At 37.8% G+C, this 20,436-nt stretch overlaps 1 protein-coding gene across 9 annotated transcripts in view; it reads left to right on the top strand.

Annotated features, from left to right (window-relative positions):
- Positions 1-20,436, top strand: part of LOC130908901 (cadherin-18) — a 425,189-nt gene that overhangs the window by 347,072 nt on the left and 57,681 nt on the right. For 8 of the 9 annotated variants that reach the window (XM_057824823.1, XM_057824822.1, XM_057824821.1 and 5 more), the window contains 4 exons: positions 8,027-8,194; positions 8,260-8,447; positions 8,515-8,768; positions 17,890-18,026. In XM_057824823.1, coding sequence (XP_057680806.1) covers positions 8,027-8,194; positions 8,260-8,447; positions 8,515-8,768; positions 17,890-18,026 — 747 coding nt within the window. Of the gene's footprint in view, positions 1-4,960; positions 5,109-8,026; positions 8,195-8,259; positions 8,448-8,514; positions 8,769-17,889; positions 18,027-20,436 lie in introns of those variants that run through there. The other variant, XM_057824828.1, reaches the window with a different exon arrangement.

Genomic DNA, 20,436 nt, shown 5'->3' with positions numbered 1-20,436 from the left:
CTGCTCCTGCAGTCCAGCAAAGGGGCCATCGTCACCCCCCAGGGATCCAGGGTGGTCCCCCGGGCCACCCACGCCCCCATCAGCCGGCCTTCAGGGATGGGAAGAGGGGATCCACCACCAACCCCCGCGGCCAAAATCCAAAACCAGTTTGAAAAATACGACTTTTTCATCCTATTTCCCATTACATATAACAGTCAACGCTCTCAAAAGCTTTCATTTCCCCCTCTTATTTTACATCACTTCACAAAAGACATCAACATTTCGACATAGGTTTAATTATGTCGTCCTTGCTTCTCTTTTGAATGTTTGCGAGGTAATTTTTTTCCTGTAATCGAAGCCGCGTTCCCTGTTTCATGTCTCTTAAGAGCGTGTCATTTCCTGCATTATGGCCTTCAAAAAGAACAGCTATTACATGTACTCAAAGGACACTAATTCCCTTTCTGTCGCTCTACGTCGTTATTTATTCCGCTCTTCTAATATTATCGTGTAGCTGTGTACTCCTGCCTAATTAACTCATTGACCGCCACTGACTGCGCCATACGTCCAATCCATTTTCACAGGGAGGGGAATGTTCATTCGCCCCTTCCGGTAAAATTAGATTGGACGTCTAGCGCCGTGAATAGGTTGGAACTAAAACATGATCACTAGCAGTAAATGATTCATCTGTTGACTAATTTTGTGATTAAACAATGAATTTGTTATTCCAATTATCTCATTTCGCGATTAATCTGTGAAATCTAATTTTGCCAGCCTAAATAGATTCGTGAAATGATAATTGGCAGTTGCTGAGTCAACGAGATTAATCTCCTCAATAATTTTATCATTAAATGATGAATTTGATATTCAAATCTGTCGACTAATTTCACGATTAATCTATGAATTCTATCGAAACCAATCCAAAAAGATTTGTCATTGGCACTGAAATGATCATGAGCAATTAATGAGATGACAGATTAATCCCTTTAATATTTTTGTGATGAGATGATGGATTTGATATTTTAATTTTTCGAGTAATTTTGAGATTAATCTGAATTCTAACGTTGCCAATTCAAAAGGATTTGTCAATGGCACTGAATTGATCATTAGCAGTGAACGAGCTAATGATAGATTAATCTCTCGTATAATTTTGTGATTAAATGATGAATTTGATGTTTCAATTTGTCAACTAAATTTGTGATTAATCTATGAGTTCTAACATTGCCAGTCCAAATGGATTTGTCATTGGCACTCAAACGTGATAATTGTAGATGAGTTCGTAATAGATTAATCTCTTCAATAATATTGTGATTATAATATGAATTTGATAATTTTTCAGCTAATTTTGCGATTAATCTGAATTGTTACATTGCCAGTCCAAAAGGATTTGTCATTCGTGCTGAAATGATCATGATATAATTTTGTGAATAAATGATGAATTTGATATTTGAATTTTTTGACTAATTTCAAGATTAATTCTATCATTGCAAGTCCAAATAGATTTGGAATTAATTGATTATTAGCAGTGAATGAGTCAATAATAGATTAATCGCTTTCAGTAATACTAGATTAATCTCTCCTATAATTCTTTGATGGAATGATGAAATTGATATTTATTTTTTTTCAACAAATTTTGCGATTTATCTATGAATTCTAATGGTTCCAGTCCAAATGAATTTGTCATTGCCACAGAAATGAGGATTAGTAGTGAATTATCTAATGATAGATTAATCTTTCCGATAATTTTGTGATTAAACGATGAATTTGATATTCTAATCTGTCTACCAAATTTATAATTAATCGATGAATTTTAACGTTGCCAGTTCAAATGGATTTGTCATTGGCACTGAAATGATCATTAGCAGTGAATGAGTCAATGAGAGATTAATCTCTTCAGTAATTTTGTGATTAAATGATAAATTTGATATCTACATCTGTCGACTAATTTCACGATTAATCTATGAATTGTAACGTTACCAGTCCAAAAGGATTTGTCATGAGCACTGAAATGATCAAGAGCAGTTAGAGATTAATGTCTTCAATAATTTTGTGGTTAAATGATAAATTTGATATTCTAAATTTTCGACTAATTTTGCGATTAATCTATGTATTCTAACATTGTCCGTACAAATGGATTTGTCATTGGCACTGACTGATTTGATCATTAGCAGTGAATGAGTTAATAATAGATTAATCTCTCCTATAATTCTGTGATTAAATGATGAAATTTCTTTTTTTTTTTTTTTTTTTTTTTTTTTTTTTTTTTTTTTTTTTTTACAAATTTTGCGATTAATATATGAATTCTAACTTTCCAGTCCAAATAGATTGGTAATTGGCACTGAAAGGATCATTAGCAGTGAATGAGTCAAAGAGATATTAATCACTTCAATAATTTGATGATTAAATGATGAATTTGATATAAAATAATTTAGTGATTTAATGATGAATTTGATATTTAAATCTGTCGACTAATTTTGCGATTAATCCATGAATTCTAACGTTACCAGTCCAAAAGTATTTGTCATCATAAATGAAATGAGAAAGAGCAGTTAATGAGAGATTAATCTATTCAATCATTTTGTGATTAAATGATGAATTTGATATTTTAAATTTTTGACTAAGTATGCGATTAATCTATGAATTCTAACATTGTCTGTCCAAATGTATGTCATTGGCATTAAAATGATCATCAGCAGTATACGAGCTAATGATAGATTAACCTTGTCTATAATTTTGTGATTAAAAAATTAATTTGATATTTTAATCTGTCAACTAAATTTGCGGTTAATCTATGAATTCTAACGTTGCCAGTCCAAATGGATTTGTTACTGGCACTCAAATATGATAATTGGCTGTGGATGAGTTCAGAATAGATTCATATCTACAAGAATATTGTGATTAAAAGTTGAATTTGATATTTAAATCTGTCGACTAATTTTGCGATTAATCCATGAATTCTAACGTTACCAGTCCAAAAGGATTTGTCATTAGCAATGAAATGAGAAAGAGCAGTTATTGAGAGATTAATCTCTTCATTTTGTGATTAAATGATGAATTTGATATTTTGAATTTTTGACTAAGTTTGCGATTAATCTACGAATTCTAACATTGTCCGTCCAAATGTATTTGTCAATGGCATTTAAATGATCATCAGCAGTGAACGAGCTAATGATAGATTAATCTCATCTATAACTCTGTGATTAAACGATGAATTTGATATTTTAATCTGTCAACCAACTAATTTTTCGACTAATTTTGAGATTAATCTGAATTCTAACGTTGCCAATTCAAAAGGATTTGTCATTGGCACTGAATTGATCATTAGCAGTGAACGAGCTAATGATAGATTAATCTCTCATATAATTTTGTGATTAAATGATGAATTTGATGTTTCAATTTGTCAACTGAATTTGCGGTTGATCTATGAATTCTAACGTTGCCAGTCCAAATGGATTTGTCACTGGCACTCAAATATGATAATTGGCTGTGGATGAGTTCAGTATAGATTCATCTCTTCAAGAATATTGTTATTAAAAGATGAATTTTATATTTAAATCTGTCGACTAATTTTGCTAAACGTCAATCCATTTAGACTGGGAGGGGCAAATTCACCTACCCAGTCTAAATGGATTGAACGTCTGGCGCCGTCAAAGGCACTGAAACATGAGCATTCACAGCCAGTCCTCGCAGGTCAAATGAATTCGACGTCTATTGTAATCAATGGCAGTAAAACATCATCACTCAATCCCAGCCATCTCAGTTGGCAGCAGACGAGTTTAACATGGGCAATTATAATCATTTTTCGAGGGTGACAGTTCCTCACGGCAGGCCTCGTTTCGAGGCAAATTTCTGCTCAAACATCATAGTCTGTCATTTGCCCCAAACCCTTCTGGAAGTCCAAACGCGTCCTGTCAAACAATCAACAGTGTCAGCAGGAAGCGAGAGCGGCAGACGTTTCCCCATCACACGGCCATCAACACCATGCCGTTTCCTCCCGGCTCTCGCTGTTCTCGGTCAAGCGTATTATTGCGGGGGTTCACAAGTTCACAAAAACGCGTATTCGGGACGGGGAACAGTCAGATTTAACTCGGGGGACGGAAGTGCGAGAACGTTATTACATCTGGTGGCAAGGAATTAAGGCTCACGTGAAAAGCCTAGCAGAGTACACGTGAACTGCGTTTATCGGAGTCGGTAAATCAATGTGGACTTTTTCTAGTCTTGGTATTAGAAAGAAGTCTGGTTCTTTTTTTCCAACACGCTCACGTCGATGTAGTTTTAAATGTGAGCTGAAGGTTAATATAAAAAGTCCTTGATTCAAGGCTGGGCAATACTGACTGTCATGAAACGTGAAGTAGAACCTTGAAAACGAGGGAAGCGAGGATGAAGGCAGCTCGCTTCAGTGATGAGATTTATACGCTGAATTTTATTTTGCTTTGTCCGGGTCTGTTTTTAAGTGTTTTTCATTATCATTGTTGTATTTTCTCTGAATAGTATTTTTGGTTTTAACAAATTAATTCTAAACTAGTTAAATTTTAACATGAGGAAAACATATAAAACAGAAATAGATTCTGCTGAGAGCTCGTAAAAACACTCAAGCTGTATTTAACGTTTTTTTTTTTTGTTTTTTGGGGGTTTTGTTTTTAACCATTTCGGAGCAAAATTCGTTTTTTTTTTTTTTTTAACCTAGCATTAACCTTTATGTACCAAACATGAACCATTTTGGACGAAAACTTAATAAATTTTGACCAAAAAATGAAATATTCTAGACGTTAATTAACCAAAAAAACAAAAACAAAAAACACCATTTTCAACCAAAATTAACTAGAGCTGTCCCGACTAGTCGACATTGTCGACGTCATCGATGACGTAAATCCGTCGACGAGCACAACATCCCATCGACGGTTAGTAAAGGGTTAAAAAAATATATGCGTGGAAAGTTCAGAATGTGGGCACGCTCTGTATGCAAGCAGGGAAAGCGGCACAAAGCCAAAAAAAGCGCACCAGAGTGTCCAAAACATTGACTTATTTCAAAGAAACAAAGGAAGGTACACTCTTTCTGTCCTGTCTCTTCAATGCCAAGCTTGGCTGCACGTCGGCCGTGAATAAACACCTCAAGCGCCGTTGACCAGTTTGTAAGTCCATCTAACTAACTAACGACATGTTTTATTGAAGTTGCTAAGCCTGTCGCGATATGCAATGAGTCCATTTATCGCACGGCAAATAAAAATGAGGGCGGTAATTTTCATGGCTGCCTTTTATCGCTGCGCACGTGCGTGCGTGCATACATTGGTGCGTGCGTGCTGATGGCATGTGAGACTCCTTTCTCTTATCAACACGCTGTAGAATTAAAGTTCAGACGTATAAAATAAGAAAACACATCTATATTAAACACTGTAACGTTAGCATTGCTACACTGAGGTGATGGGGGGGGGGGGGGGGGGCAACCTACCGGTACTTTAGCCTGCTATGAAACATTGGCATTTGTCTCGTGAAAGCAAACTTGCGGTTAAAAGGTGACACTTCGGACATGAAAAATCGCTGGTTAACAGCATTTGCAAACGAAAAAAATGACAAAAAAATCTATTATTGACACATGCAATGACAAAAAGTGATTTTTTTTTGCGTAGTGTAAAGCTAAAGTTAGCGGTTTAGCGAACGTACTTCCGGTTAGCGGTTTAGCGAACGTACTTCCGGTGAACATTTCAAAATAAAAGCATGTCATGTTCGTCATATAAATAACAATTTCAGGAGTTAATCCCGCATACTTCAGAATTTAGATTCTACACTAAGAATACCTTTAAAATGACACCCTTTATGAAAAATCTGATTGGCAATGAATAATTATTATAATTATTATAAAACTATTATATATAGTACTATACTATAATATTAAGGCTAGGTGTTTTTTTTAAGAATTGTTTTGAATCATGTTGGAAAGGCGAAGTCAGTGTTCTGAATCTGTTTACATTCCATTGTTTTGCACTAGTTAATTCTACCAGCATTTGAACTCATTGTTTAATTGTGATTTATTATTTTTATTTACGTGTTTATTTGTACTTTAATAAATAATTTAAGTGTTCCAATGTGTTTTTGTGAATTGATAAGCGTCAACAAAAAATTCATTGCTAAATTAGCAAAAAAAAAAAAAAAAATTTTTTTTTTTTTTTTTTTTTTTAATTATTAGATTAGTCGACTAATCGTAAAAATAGTCGGCTGACTAATCGGGAGAAAATTAGTCGTTTGGGACAGCCCTAAAAATAACCATTTTGGACCAGAAACTTTTTTTTTTTTTTTTTTTTTACCCAGCATGAACCATTTTGGACCCAAAAATTAACAAATTCTGACTAAAAAAGAAATATTCGAGACATTGATAAATGGGGGGGGGGGGGGGAGACAAAAAACATTCACCATTTTAAATCAAAATTAACAGTTTTGGACCACAATCACCATTTTAAATCAAAATTAACCGTTTTGGACCACGAACCTTTTTTTTTTTTTTTTTTTATTTAACCCAGCATGAACCATTTTGAACCCAAAAATTAACAAATTCTGGCTAAAAAAAAAGACATATTCAGACATTAATAAACGGAGAGAAAAAAAAAACGCATTTACCATTTTTAACCAAAGTTAACCGTTTTGGACAAGAAACCTTTTTTTAAAGCCAGCGTGAACCATTTTGCACCCAAAAATTAACAAATTCTGACTAAAAAAAAAGAGATTCTTGAAATTAATAAACAAAAACAAAAAACAAAAAAAAAGCGCATTCAGCATTTTTAACCAAAATTAACCGTCTTGGACCAAAAACTTGCTTTTTAAAATAAAATAAAAAATTAACCCAACATGAACATTTATGTACCTAATATGAACAATTTTGAAAACAAAATTAACAAATTTTGACCCCAAAAAAATAAATATTCTAGACATCAGTAAGACCTGTAGACTCTAATAAGCCAGGCTTGTTCTCTTTTACTAATATATGTCATTAGAAACACATAAAATATTGCCATTGATTTATAAATTTATAATATTTAGTACATGTTTTGACCTCCGGAGGGCGCCATGTTTTACGCGCGCAATGGACGCTCTGGGTAATGACGTAGATTGTCACTGTCATTAGACAAACACTACCTGTGTTCTGCAATTCCCTCTTCGCGGCGAGACATCCAACGCATGCACACATCGGTTTAAAGCGGCAAGTACTTACTATTTGTTTTTTTATTGGGTCTTTTATTACCTTTTCATTGCCTTTAAATACTATTTGCATGTGTTTCCCTCTCATACTTTTAAGCATTGTGTGTTCTTGCGGTAGTTTTAAAGCAGATTGTTGATATGTTGACCACATTAGTCATGTGGCATATTTAAACCACCCTTATTTGATATTATTTAAGTATTTTCTTCGGGCATCTTTAGTATGTTCTGTCTGAATGCATCTAAACAAAACAAGCTGAAAGCGCATGGTAGTACTTTGGGTGTCAAATTCACCTGTTGTAGGACGTTTCACCGGTGTAGCACATTTAGGCAGAAAAACGGTTTTGTGCTTCTCTTGTCTCAGACTGTCTTTCCTCTTCATTTTGCTTTTGCTGCTCATTTTGTGAAATATCGACGGTGCTGTCATGCTCATTAATGTTCGTTTCGGGATCAAATTAAAAACGAGAACATCAAGAGGGGTTTTAATATCAAACTATTTTAACTCATAATAACGTTTATCTTTTAAGAACTACAAGTCTTTCTATCCGTGGATCCCTTTAACAGCCAGTCCTTCCAGTTTCAATGAACTGTATGCCTACCGTTGTCAATGGTGGGAAATGAGGTAATTTTAGGTTAATTCCATGTCACTTCCTGTTTTTTGAGGAGTGAGGTGGTTAATAAATCATATCAAGAATTTTTGTGAAGATTTTTTGTGTCCATAGGAATAGAGAGTATTTTTATGGTTGGTAGGGTGTCATCTGGCATTTCTAGTACTAGAATATCTTTTGAGTGATTCCAGGGACAATTCTTTAGTACAAACTACCACACAGGTAATAAAACACGATTTCATCTTCTGTTGCAGGGACCATCAGGACTGCCTTAGCCAACATGGACCGGGAAGCCCGGGAACACTACATTGTGGTCATCCAGGCCAAAGACATGGCGGGCCAAGTCGGCGGTCTCTCCGGATCCACCGTCATCAATGTCACGCTCACCGACGTCAATGACAACCCGCCGAAATTCCCGCAAAGTAAGTCAACTCAACTCCGCGCGACGCCAAATTCTTGTCATGACGTGCAATTTGTCAATTCGCAGAAAATTACCAACAGTACGTCCCAGAGTCTGCTCAAGTCGGTAAACCGGTAGGGAAGATTAAAGCTAACGACGACGATTTGGGCGTTAACGCGGACATCAAGTATAGCATCATTAACTCGGAAGGGGCTAACATGTTTTCAATCGCCAACGATAAGGACACCAAGGAGGGGATTATCACCCTCAGAAAGGTAAATTTCGGATATATTGTACCTAGCGCTGTAGTTAGCAATTATATCTCCAACCTCATCCTAACAGCCGCTCAACTACGAGAGGAAGAAGACGTACACACTCCACATTGAGGGCACCAATACGCATGTGGATCCTCGTTTTTCCTACCTGGGCTCTTTCAAGGACACGGCTACGCTTAAAATTACCGTCGGGGATGTGGACGAAGCACCTGTTTTCTCTTTGGATTATTACATCATGGATGTGTACGAGAACTCGCCCAGTGGCACCGAAGTGGGCGCCGTCACGGCTCGGGACCCTGACAGCAGGAACAGTCCTGTCAGGTAAGTCAATAACTCTTACTCAGACCAAATTTGCTCTACACCCTGACCAAAAATCAAGTAATCCATAGGCGGAGTTTGACTTTTGGAGTAAGGGGGGCACAACATGTTGACCCCAAAACGCAGTATTAGCAATAAAATTGACTTACAAGACTATTTATAATAATGTTGAAAATGAGCGTTTTTTTTTTTTTTGTTTGTTTGTTTTCCATCATTCTTGAGGGGAATTCAAAATCAGGCTGCTTAGGACAGCTATACTTTTCGCCAAGATCATCATCCGTTGAATATGGTATGGTGTTGTGCCAATGTAGTTACCCTAGTTGAAAATTGTATCACCTGGGCAGAGCCGTATGGAGGTAGATTTGTGTCTTCATTATTCGATCGAAAAAAAGTTGCTTCAATGAAAATAAATAATTAAAGTTCAATCAAAATATATATTTTCAATCAAAAAAGTCACTTCAATTAAAAAAAAATGTGTTTGAATGCAAAAATAAATTGGAAACTCAAAGAAATGGATTTGAAAGTGATGTTTCTTTGGATTTTTTATCGGTTTTTTTTTTGATTGAAGTCAATTTTTTTGGGTTGAAGCAACTTTTTTGATTGAAGTACTGTTGTTTTGCGTTTGGGCCACACTTTGGCGAGGACATTTGTGTCTTTATTATTCGAAAAAAAAAAAAAAAGTTGCTTTAAACAAAAAAATAATATATTTTCAAAAGAAAAATCACTTAAATCAAAAAATGAAAAATTTCATCGAAAAAAAGGTTTTGAATGCGAAAAAATATTTGAGACTCAAATATTTGCATTTGAACACTTAATTTTTCATTTAAAAAAAAAAATCTTTGAGTTTAGTAATCCTTTTTGAGTGTCATCTGTGTCTAAATCATTCAATTCCAAAAAAAAAACTGCTTCAATCAAAAAAAAAAAAAAAAAAAAAAAAAAAAAAAGAAAAAAAATCATTATGAAAGATAAAATTGCCCCCCCCCCCAATTTTTATTTTTATTTTTGGAAAATAATATGTAAAGCAAATGACCGTCGAAAGGTGCTCGTCACATGATCTCTTCGAAAAATCATTTTGACCCATTATAAAAATATCTTTTTTTTGTTTGTTTGTTTTTTTTGTTTTATTGCTTTTCAACTTTTATATATGTATAGGAAAGTCGATTACATGCAATGACACTTTTAGGCCACTGGGGGGGGGCTGGCCCCCCCTTAAACTCCGCTTATGGAGTAATCCCCAAATTTGAAAGCTAATTCTGCTCATTAAGCCTTAATCCTTTTGCTGCCATTTGTATACACTGAATCCAGTTCGACAAAAGTAGCAGTGTTGTTTTCTACAACGATGACTACAGCGAAAATATTGCGGCAACGAACATTTTTTCATGATAACGTGACGGTAACTAGCTAAAAATGTGTTTTGGGAGACTAAAACATAACAAGTCTAATGTCAGTTTTGTCTGATGAGACGAGAATGAGACAAAAATGCACAGTAGTTTCAGTCACATTTTCACAATAAGTGACATTTTATGTGTAGTTAGCCTGCATCTAACCGTGTCTGGTTGTGTCACTTATGTGATGGTGTGCTAACCTTTTTTTTTTTCTTTTTTTTTTTTGGGGGGGGGGGGGGGGGGAGCTTCATGTTTTTTTGTAAAAATAATACAATTTGATAGTTAGACACATTTTAAATGAATAACTTTCCAAATTTTGCCATGGCATAGCTCTTAGCCGCTACACTAGCGCCGATAAAGCTTGCCAGAAGCTCGTCAGATTTACTCAAAAATTCAGGATTTTATAGATGAATATGAGTCCATACGATACTAATATGCTGCTGTAAAAGAACAATTTTAAATGGATGGGCATCCACTATTTGCTTTGACAAGAAAACGCGATGCTAGCGTTGATTAGCTGTTTTCAAACGGCACTCGGAGGACTTTTTTGGGGGGGTCTTTCCCACAACCATGCTTGACTGTAGGCATCACACACTTATCTTCGTACTCCTCATCTGGTCGCCGCCAAACATGATTGAGACCATCGGAACCAAACAAATTAATCTTCGTCTCATCAGACCATAGGACATGGTTCCAGTAATCCACGTGCTTTTTTAAAGGGATCCTCTTTTTTTAAGACAAGTAATTCCTAAAACATAAATGTTAGTATGAGTTATAATAATTTGATATTAAAACCCCTCTTAATGTTTTTGTTTAATAAAGTTTGTAAAATTATTTTAAGTGATAGGTCGCCATTCTTGTTACGTCGCAGTGCGTGACGTCACTGGCCCCGGTGCTGAAATTCTAGCGCGTCACTCGTTAGCTTTCCCAACATGTCGTCAGTTCATCCCTTCCTATTTGAACCAGATCTGAAAAGTGAAGAGCAGGACAGCACTGTCGGTCGTTCACAAGACGAGCTTCAGGGAAAAATGCGTTCAGCAAATACCTGATAAGACAAAAGTTGGGCAAAACTGGTGATGCGAGAGAGTCCTGTTGGGAACTCCAGTTGGGAGCGAGAGTGTATGCTGTCCGGTTTTATCAGCAGATATTCAAGGTAAGCATATTGCATTTTCAAACGTTTTCCCAATATAATTATGTAGATTGTTAGCATCCAGAGCTGTCGTGTGCTTTACATACAGTACAGGCCAAAGAGCACACCTTGTGTAATCCAGATCTTGTACATTGTAATGCGTGGTAGCTAGGATACGTGTATAAAAGTACCAGAAAGGGGAGAAGCTTCCACTTATGCACATTTATTCACAAAAAATAATATTTCCACCTTGACCACTCTTCACTCGGGAGCTCAGCAGTACGCAAACACGCGTTCCCTGACGAACTCCAATATTGTTGTAAGGTCCACGTCAGAGTCACTGTCGTCACTGTAGCGTGCCATAGTGCTTTAATTATTCAGTATGATTTGGGGAAAACTCCCACGAAGAATAGCCGACAAAAAAGTCAATACTAATCCAAATGCGCGTTTTTTACTCACTCGAAGATCCAGGAATTAGACCGATCCCATGGCAATATCGCAGCCGCGATCAGGCCGTCGATTCCACAAAATAGACTGATCCGAAAAGCCGCTGTGGGACCAACGAATAAAAATAAATGGACAGATCCAAAACCATTATTGCAGACGCGATGGGACCCTTACTTGACTGAGGATCCAGGAAAAATGTTCGGGCGCCAGTTGTAACGCGTGGTGGGTAGGATACATGCATACAGGGACCAAAAAGGGGGAGAAGCTTCCACTTATGCACGTTTATTCACTAAAAATAATAATTCCACCTTGACCACTCACTTCACTCCCCTTTTTTCCATTTGACTGGAAATTGCATCCAAAAGCAGCACATCGTGGCATTTTACTTCGCGAGTTTAGGCAGCAATAAGCAAGTGTTGAACACGAAAGATAGCAATGACGTCATCACTGCGAGCCCGCAAACCATGGCGCCAACTAACGGTCAAAATGTGGACTAAATATTATAAAATATTGCCATTGATTTAACATTTTATGTGTTTCTAACAACATATTTTAGTACAAGAGAACAATTGTGGTTTATTAGAGACTACATGTATTTAAATCAGAGGATCACTTTAAGTATTTAAGTATATCTTTTCATGGTACAACACTGACAAAATGACACAAGAAATCCGGCAAACAGTTTGCTTAAAACATGTCAACAAAGCACATGGATTACTGGAACCGTGTCCTATGATCTGATGAGACGGGCTGGCTTTCTTATGTACCGTCTTCAGAAAAGGCTTCCTCCTGGGGTGACAGCCATGCACACCAATTTGATGTAGAGTACAGTGTATGGTCTGAGCATTAACAGGCTGAAAAATGACAAGCAGTACTCAATTTGGACATTTAGGGATGTACGTAGTTCCCATGCAGTGTACTCACTTTCGTTGCCAGGGGTTTAGATATTAATGGCTATATTTTGAGTTATTTTGAGGGGAAAATAAATGAACTCTATTCTATAAGCTGCACACAGACTACTTTTCAGTGTGTCAAAGTGTCATTTTGTCAGTATTTTGTCAGACTTAAATATCTGCAGAAATGCGAGGGGTGTACTCACTTTTGTGATACGCTGTATATAAAAATACTGTAATTAATCTGGATTTTATTCAGGAACAACTTTGATTTTTTTTTTTATGCCGCTGCTCATGGAGACTCATGAATGCCTAAGGGAGGTTCCTGTTTTGGTTTTGAAAATATTTGAATATTGGGTTTTTGAAAATAGGCTCTCTACGGAGCGGCCCCGTTTCCCGTTAACTGATGGTGAAGTCTATGATCATAAATACTCGCATCTGATTGGTTAATGGGCAGGAGGGGGTGGGCGGAGCTATATACAGTACTATCTCATACATCAGTCAAATTTTAACAGAAGCTTACTGTATCTTATTTTGACGTCGTTCATTTGCTGCCAGCCCTCCAGTTCAAATGGATCGGACGTCTGCTAGTGAAAACTCATTTAAATTTACAGGAGACTTTTTTTTGAGCCTCCTAAAGTTGCGCTACTCCTAACCCATGATGTCAGCCTGTAAAACTTGCAGTTCTTCCTCCTTTGTCCCTTTTTTTCCCCCCTTGAATATTCCCGTGAATGATTTCTTTGTTTCCCGGGCGAAGGAACCGCGGGCGATACAACTGCTTAGCACATTTGTATGCGCTCTAAACTCCGGCTTGTGAGGCGGCGCAAATGGGAAAGACAGATAGCGGCCCTGAGGCGGCGGACTAATCCGAGGTTCGCTGTGCACAGGTATCTCGTTCCGTGACACCCGTGCATCGTGCCCGCAGCATTGAGCGACAATGCCAAGGCGCTAATGAGACGACGTGCCGCCCTAGCTGCTTCTACATGTTTCCGGCGAGTTTTTGGATCACTTCACAGCTTCTTGCGGAAGCGTCCTTTCATGAACGGCGGGAGTCCCGTCTTTAGTGTTGATGAAGTCGATGTCTTCCACTGCGACTTCTGACAGTGGAACAGACTTGTGATACAATCGGAGTCTACTTTTGTTCGCCAAGTTTCAGATTTAAATAGTATTCTGTTGCTAGCTTGATTTTTTTGGTCTTCTGAAAGTGACTTTTCTCTGTCTGTTGATTGCCCACTGCACTGGCGTTACCCTACAAGCGCGTTGCCAAACATGACACTGACCGGTAAAACTTCCTACCGTATCATTGTTCTGGCATTGGCACAGAATGTGGGGGTCAAAGGCCATCTAGCAATTTGCTGGCATCGAAGGTGGCGTTACAGGTGCCTGTCTGAAAGGGAATTGAGCTTTTCAGTCACACAGTCCTTTCAATGTCATGACCAAGCTTGGGGAAAAATAAGTGCTACTCAGCGTCCAACATTAACAATGGTCAGATTGATGTGTGACACTGTCATAGCTGATTCCTTGTCACATCTGCCGTCTCTTTCTCTTGATGGACTCGAATATCAGATGACCGGGGAAGTTGTTTGACAATTGAGGTTTGCAAGACTCTACTGCATGATGAAGCAATCAAATACCGTTTTGCTTGCAAGGCTAACCCTAAAGCTAAAGAATAAAGATAAAGAAAGATAAAGTGAGACATAACATGGCTTAATAATCAGATCCGTCACAACGACAGAACATCAGTTGTTATTCACGTGTTGACATACGGCGAACGCTGTCTAGTTGTGATAAGGGATGGGAATCGAAATCCGATTTCAATTCAGAACCGGTTCCTTCAATTCCGAACGGGTTCCTAGTTGCATCGTGACGTCAGGGTACCCGCGGGTTATTAAAAGTATTAAAAAAGCATTGAATTTAGTTTTCCATGATTAAAGGTATCAAAAGTATTAAATTAGGTGTCGTAAGTCTGGAATTTTTTCACCATGGTTTTAATTTTCAACATTAACATCTCAGTGCAACCTAAATTATATCCGTGACGAAGTTTTTTTTTTTTTTTTTTTTTTTTTTTAATCCATAACGAAGATGACGCGTAGAATTTTTACGATGCACTGCACCTTGTGCGTGCGCGCCGTTAGCATCATTAGCATCAACATCACAACAGCAGGCAATCGCACAGTACTGTGTGCTAACGCAAGGAACTGCTCAGATGCCTTAGTTGTTATGTTCAACAAAAACCTCAACAAGACAACCAAGTCCAAACAGTTGGACCAGCATGTGAGGTATCAGCTCGGCGACCAAGTCGCATCCAGATACTTTGGGTCGCAGTTTATGGGTCATGCGATGGCAGTGGACCTGCTTAACATTTCAAAGTAAGTTGCCAATTTCTCCAATTAAAATGTGTTAGATGTAATAATGTATTTCTGCACGGTTTGCCTTTCGAATGAATGTGAATTTCGCAGTTTTAACTCAAGAGTTAGCCATGTTCAATGGGGTATTGGCAGGTGCACTAGCCTTAGCATGGATAAACCGGAGTCGTAGATTCACCATCACTCTCAGATACACAACACGGTTGACACTGTCTATTATTGGAACGAGTGCGGGGTAACGTTGATCTGAATAACATGGCATGGTGATAGGCAAAATATAATGTAGGTGATAGTAAAACACCGCCTGGTATATTGAAATGTTTTTCTTGATTAAATAAGAGTATGGATTTTCTCTATCTGATTAAAAGAAATGTCTTCAATAGCTAACAAAGGATTAACATGTGTTTTGTATACTTCTTGTAATGTGATTAGAAAAAAAAACAGTTACCAAGGGAAATGGTCATGTGTAGCTTTTTTATTTTGTGGTAATTAATGGTAAACTTCTGCCATTTAGTGGCTGTTTTTTAAACTTTCACTGCCAATTGCAAGCACTTTACAGTTAAGGTGGCCAACTTGACAATCACCTACCTACCACCTTGACTAGGTCCTCTTAAAAGGGAAACCTGTTGTATTGCAAATGTAATTTCTGAAGTTGCTTTACAAAAATAGTGTAAAATCCCATTTTATCCTGGGAAAAAAAATTCTGATTGACCTTATATTTAAATGTGTTTTAATTGTATCTTCAATAAATGTGCATTCTTTTGTCAAACACACTTAATAATTGAGGTTAAATTTGATATTCAGTGCTTTATTTTTTTAATATGATTCAATATTATCTAAATAATGGGTGCGAGAAAAGTATTAATTTTCAGTTGAAATGGCATTAAAAAAGGTCTTAAAAGTCTTGAATTTAGATTTATCAATCCTGGGGGGGACCCTGGACGTGTCTTGTTGTCCAGACACATCAAACTAGCATGGCGCCATGAACCACTCGCTCCAAAGTTTGGCTACACTTCACCAGGAAAGAGGGTGAAAATGGAACGTTACGACGGTTTAGCACGCGCATTGCAGCCGTAAAGATAACAATAGCCACGTTTACATGCTGACTTTTATTCATACCGATTCAAATCATTCCGAATGGAAATTTCACATCAGCTGTTTACATGTCACTTCATCTATTCCGATCCAGCGTTTACATGTGACTGCCTTTATTCCGAAAGGACGTTTGACAACTGCCGTCTGACATGCGCAGATTAATCAAAACAAAGCGTCACGTTGCAAAACATGGAGATCGATCGTCAGATCAGCTGCTGTTTTAACTTTTCGAGTGGAAACAAAACTTCAGAATGACATGCCGTTGATTTAAAAAGTTGTGTGGGTGCGCTGTGCGTATGCTTGGAAGCCATGTTGCAAGTGACGTTACTTACGTCACCAAGTGACGTCACCACGTCAGTACGGAGCATGTGCAGAAAGAACGCAACCAGACACCATTCCGCTTCCCTGTTTACATGATATAATTTTACTTCTAATCGGTTTGGGAAAGGGAATATTCCACCCCTGTGAAACGGAATGAAATTCCATTCGGTTTGGGCCTGTTCATTCCGAATGAGGTGTTTATATGGAGCACATTTATTCGGTTTGAACAAATATTCCGATTGTAATTGGAATATTTGGCTCCATGTAAACGTGGCAAATGACAGCACGAAGGTTGAAACGCTCCAAAGTGTGTCTCCACTGCATGAGGAAAAACTACAACAAAGAGACTTGCATTTCAGGCCTTGCTAATGAATTATTTTAAATAGATCTTTGTTATTGTTCTTCTTGGAAAAAAATAAATGTTGTTAAAAATATTCTCATTAGTCATGATATGGAGCAATATCGCCACGGCAAAATATGTGGGGCTGTCCGACTTCGATGCAGCCCACCACCACCACAGCTTTTAAAAAATCCTAGGGGAAACCCTGGATATCTAACAACCAAATTTGTGATTTGAGAAATGAGCGCATTATTATCTGCACAGACATGGTAGGGCATTGGCCTACTGGGGAATTTTGCTTGTCAACTCCAAGCTAAGGGAACAGCAGTTGTTCACTGATTCCCTGCGCACTGCGCGGTTCCCTTTAAAATGTTCCCTACGGTTTGGAACCTCATTGAAACTGGCTGTGTACTCTGCGCACTCCACTTGGCAGAGCACTTCAGGCTAATTGAAACACAGCTCATGTTGAGGTATTCTTGAATACAAGGGCGTAGAATTGGTCTCAACATTGGTGGGGACGATATAACAGCATAACCCGCATGTTCACTTTTTGCTGGGGACGGGACATTAATAAGACTATCCAGACTTGGTGAAATTGGGCCAGGGCTACATTTCTCACTATTTTGAACCTAATTAATTAAACAATTAATAGGTTATTAATTAAATTAATTAAAAATACTGATACACTATAGAATACTGTACACAAGAAAGCCCGCCCATTTCATCAGACCATAGGACATGGTTCCAGTAATCCATGTGCTTTGTTGACATGTCTTCAGCAAACTGTTTGCTGTACTGTCTTCAGAAGAGGCTTCCTCCTGGGGTGACAGCCATGCACAATAATTTGATGTAGAATGCGGCGTATGGTGAACTTGTTATGTAATGTAAATAAGGTTGTTTAAAAGTCTGTGGGGACAAGTTGAGCATCCTGAAAGTTGGTGGTGTTATGTCCCTACTGCCCTATGCAAACCTACGCCCTTGCTTGAATAGGAGTAAACCCCAGGTTGCTCGTGAAACTGCGTCACCAGTGGGTGAATAGGTGTTAAAGAGCTTTGAGTAACTTGAAGGTACCATTTACCCCAAAAAAATCCTATGACAAAAGCACAACATTTTTCTGGCCTCCATTGCTAACTAATGGTTGTTTTCAGGTATTACATGGACAAAAAGGAGTCAGAGCCAATCTACTTCCGCATGGACGAAATCAGCGGCATGATCAGGACCACGCAGCCGCTAGACCGCGAAGACGCCGCCTGGCACAACATCACCGTGATGGCCTCGGAGGTTGGTAAGTACCCTGCCAGTGAAACCCGGCCTTTGTTACGATGTTGCAAATGCAGGTTCATTTTTTGTCGCGGCGTGATGATACAATCACTAAAGCGGGTAAATATTGCCAATACGGGGTACTTTAAGCGTGAAATTTACAATTACGTTTCCTGAGGATAAGGAGGATCATTTCCATATTGATTAGAGCGTATTCAAATCATATCAGGCGCACTCCTCCTTATAATTGACTAGCAAAATCAAATTAGTCCCAATTGTTCAATGTCCTTTCATACAGTAACAATTAATTAAATTAAAGCAGGCCCCCGCTAACTTTAGCTATCAGGTAACTTGGCTAATTTGTAATCACAATTAGGCAAATCCCCTGCCAAGCAACAGAGGTACCGAATGCTAATGCGCCATTATCTCCGCCGTCTTTCATTTGCATGCAGCCCCGTGCCTCCATTCAAAGGCGCCGGCCAAAAAAGCAAGCCTTTCAGCGGGCAAGGACGCCTGGAGTCACTCATAAAAGACCAGCAGGCAAAGAAACAGGGGAGTGAAAAGCAGCAAAAATATGTCAAATACGCCTTAGGTGCAACCTCTCGCTAATACAAACATTTGCTTAACGCAACAACAGGACCGCGGTGACCTTCCTATTGAACAAGAAAGTTCACGTTGGGCAAAAACAACAAGTAAATTGGCAGTTTGAACAGGGCGCAGAAGCAAATTTTTACCGTTAGTCCATCAGAAAGGCCAGGTGTTACATTCAAACGAGTAAAGGAAGCAACTGTAATTTCAACCTCCCAATGGTTATGACTAAAAATTTTGAATGATGTTCAATGCCTGCCATTGACGATGATCGTTTCCAATTCATTTAACCTGGGAGGTCTGGCTTTGAATGCTGATGTTTCACTGTCATAGATGGCGCTAGATGTCCTATCCGTTTTGACTGGGAGGAGCGAATGAACATTCATTCCGACTTTCTCAATCTAGGTACATTTAAGGCCGACACTTAAGTGGAACAACACTTCTTTATTCAGTGTGCTTCTCATCACATGTGCACACAACTCATCACAGAGGTTCCTTTTTACTGTAATTCCAAACCCACTGGGAGCGCATACAACTATGGCAAAAGCATTGTGTTAAACGTTCATTCACCCCTCCCAGTCAAAATGATTAGGACATCTAGTGCCGCCAATAAGAACCATGTGTTAATTCTTAGTTGATTGGATTATCGCAATGGTGTATTTCCAGGTTTTAACAAAAAATCAATCAGGAAGATGCAGCTAATCTACAATTCTGCTAAAGTTCTTAATAATACAAGCAAACTGGAGCATAATACAGCATTGTTTTTGTTCCGGTCGATCGCCGACGTCCCTCCCAGTCAAAATGGATTGGACGTTTAGTTATCGATTATTTTAGTAATCAATTAATCTATCAACTGTTTAGTTTGAATAATCAGGTAATCGGATTGGGAACATTGAATGCGTTGCAGAATAAATTTCATAAATATTTATAAACTTTAAACTTAAAAAAAAGCTTCAAAATAATATTACTCAAGTAAGAGTAAAAGTAGTCATTTCAAAAAACTTACTAAAGTACAAGTAAAATAAGTATCCAGTGAAAAGAATACTCAAGTAATGGGTAACTTTGTGAGTAACTGCTTATTTTTGTTTGATTTTTTTTTTTCCTCTCTCTCAGCACAAATGTACTGTATCTATATGAATTGTTGTTGTTATGATACTGAACAATACCACATTAGATAACCACATCAAGACGAAGGAATACAAAAAAAAAAAAATCATTCAATTCCAGCAAGAGAGAGAAAAAAAAGACAGAAGTGAAGCATTATTCGTCCAAACAGCATGAGTTCCCTGCCCTCTCATGGAGAAAATAGTTCCTAGTTTGAATAGTGAATACTGTAGTTCCTTCATTGCTACTATTATGAAATTTAAAGGATCGTATCTCCGGTTTTCCGTCGTCAATCGGTGCCAAATAAAAACTGGGCAAGAGGTTTAAATCCGCGCTTTTGAGTCATGTTGAGGCCAGCGTTCTATGCCGAATAGTTAATTTTTTACAGTGCTTCAAAGATGCCATGTGATTGAACAGGCTTGTGTGATCATATAACAGCAAGCTTGCGTCTGATTGGTGTAATGGAGTCACGTGATCATTGTTGCGACATCTGATTGGTGAAATTATTAGCGCTACTCTTGGCAATGGTATCGCTGGCAAAAAAAAAAAATTCTAATATGTAGAATAAAGAGGAAAAATGTAACGACTCTTGTGTAGCCCAAAGTAGCAGAGTAAGAGTAGCATTTTTTTCCTTCACAAATCTACTCAAGTAAAAAGTATTAGTAAAACTACTCTTAGGAGTACATTTTTTTTACTTGAGTAAATGTTACGGAGTACATGTAACACGTTACTACCCACCTCTG

This window comes from Corythoichthys intestinalis, chromosome 20 (genome assembly GCF_030265065.1).
Source record: "Corythoichthys intestinalis isolate RoL2023-P3 chromosome 20, ASM3026506v1, whole genome shotgun sequence".
Lineage (NCBI taxonomy): Eukaryota > Metazoa > Chordata > Actinopteri > Syngnathiformes > Syngnathidae > Corythoichthys > Corythoichthys intestinalis.
The sequence above is the reverse complement of the archived record's forward strand: the minus strand, read 5'-3'. Positions and strand labels throughout refer to the sequence as shown.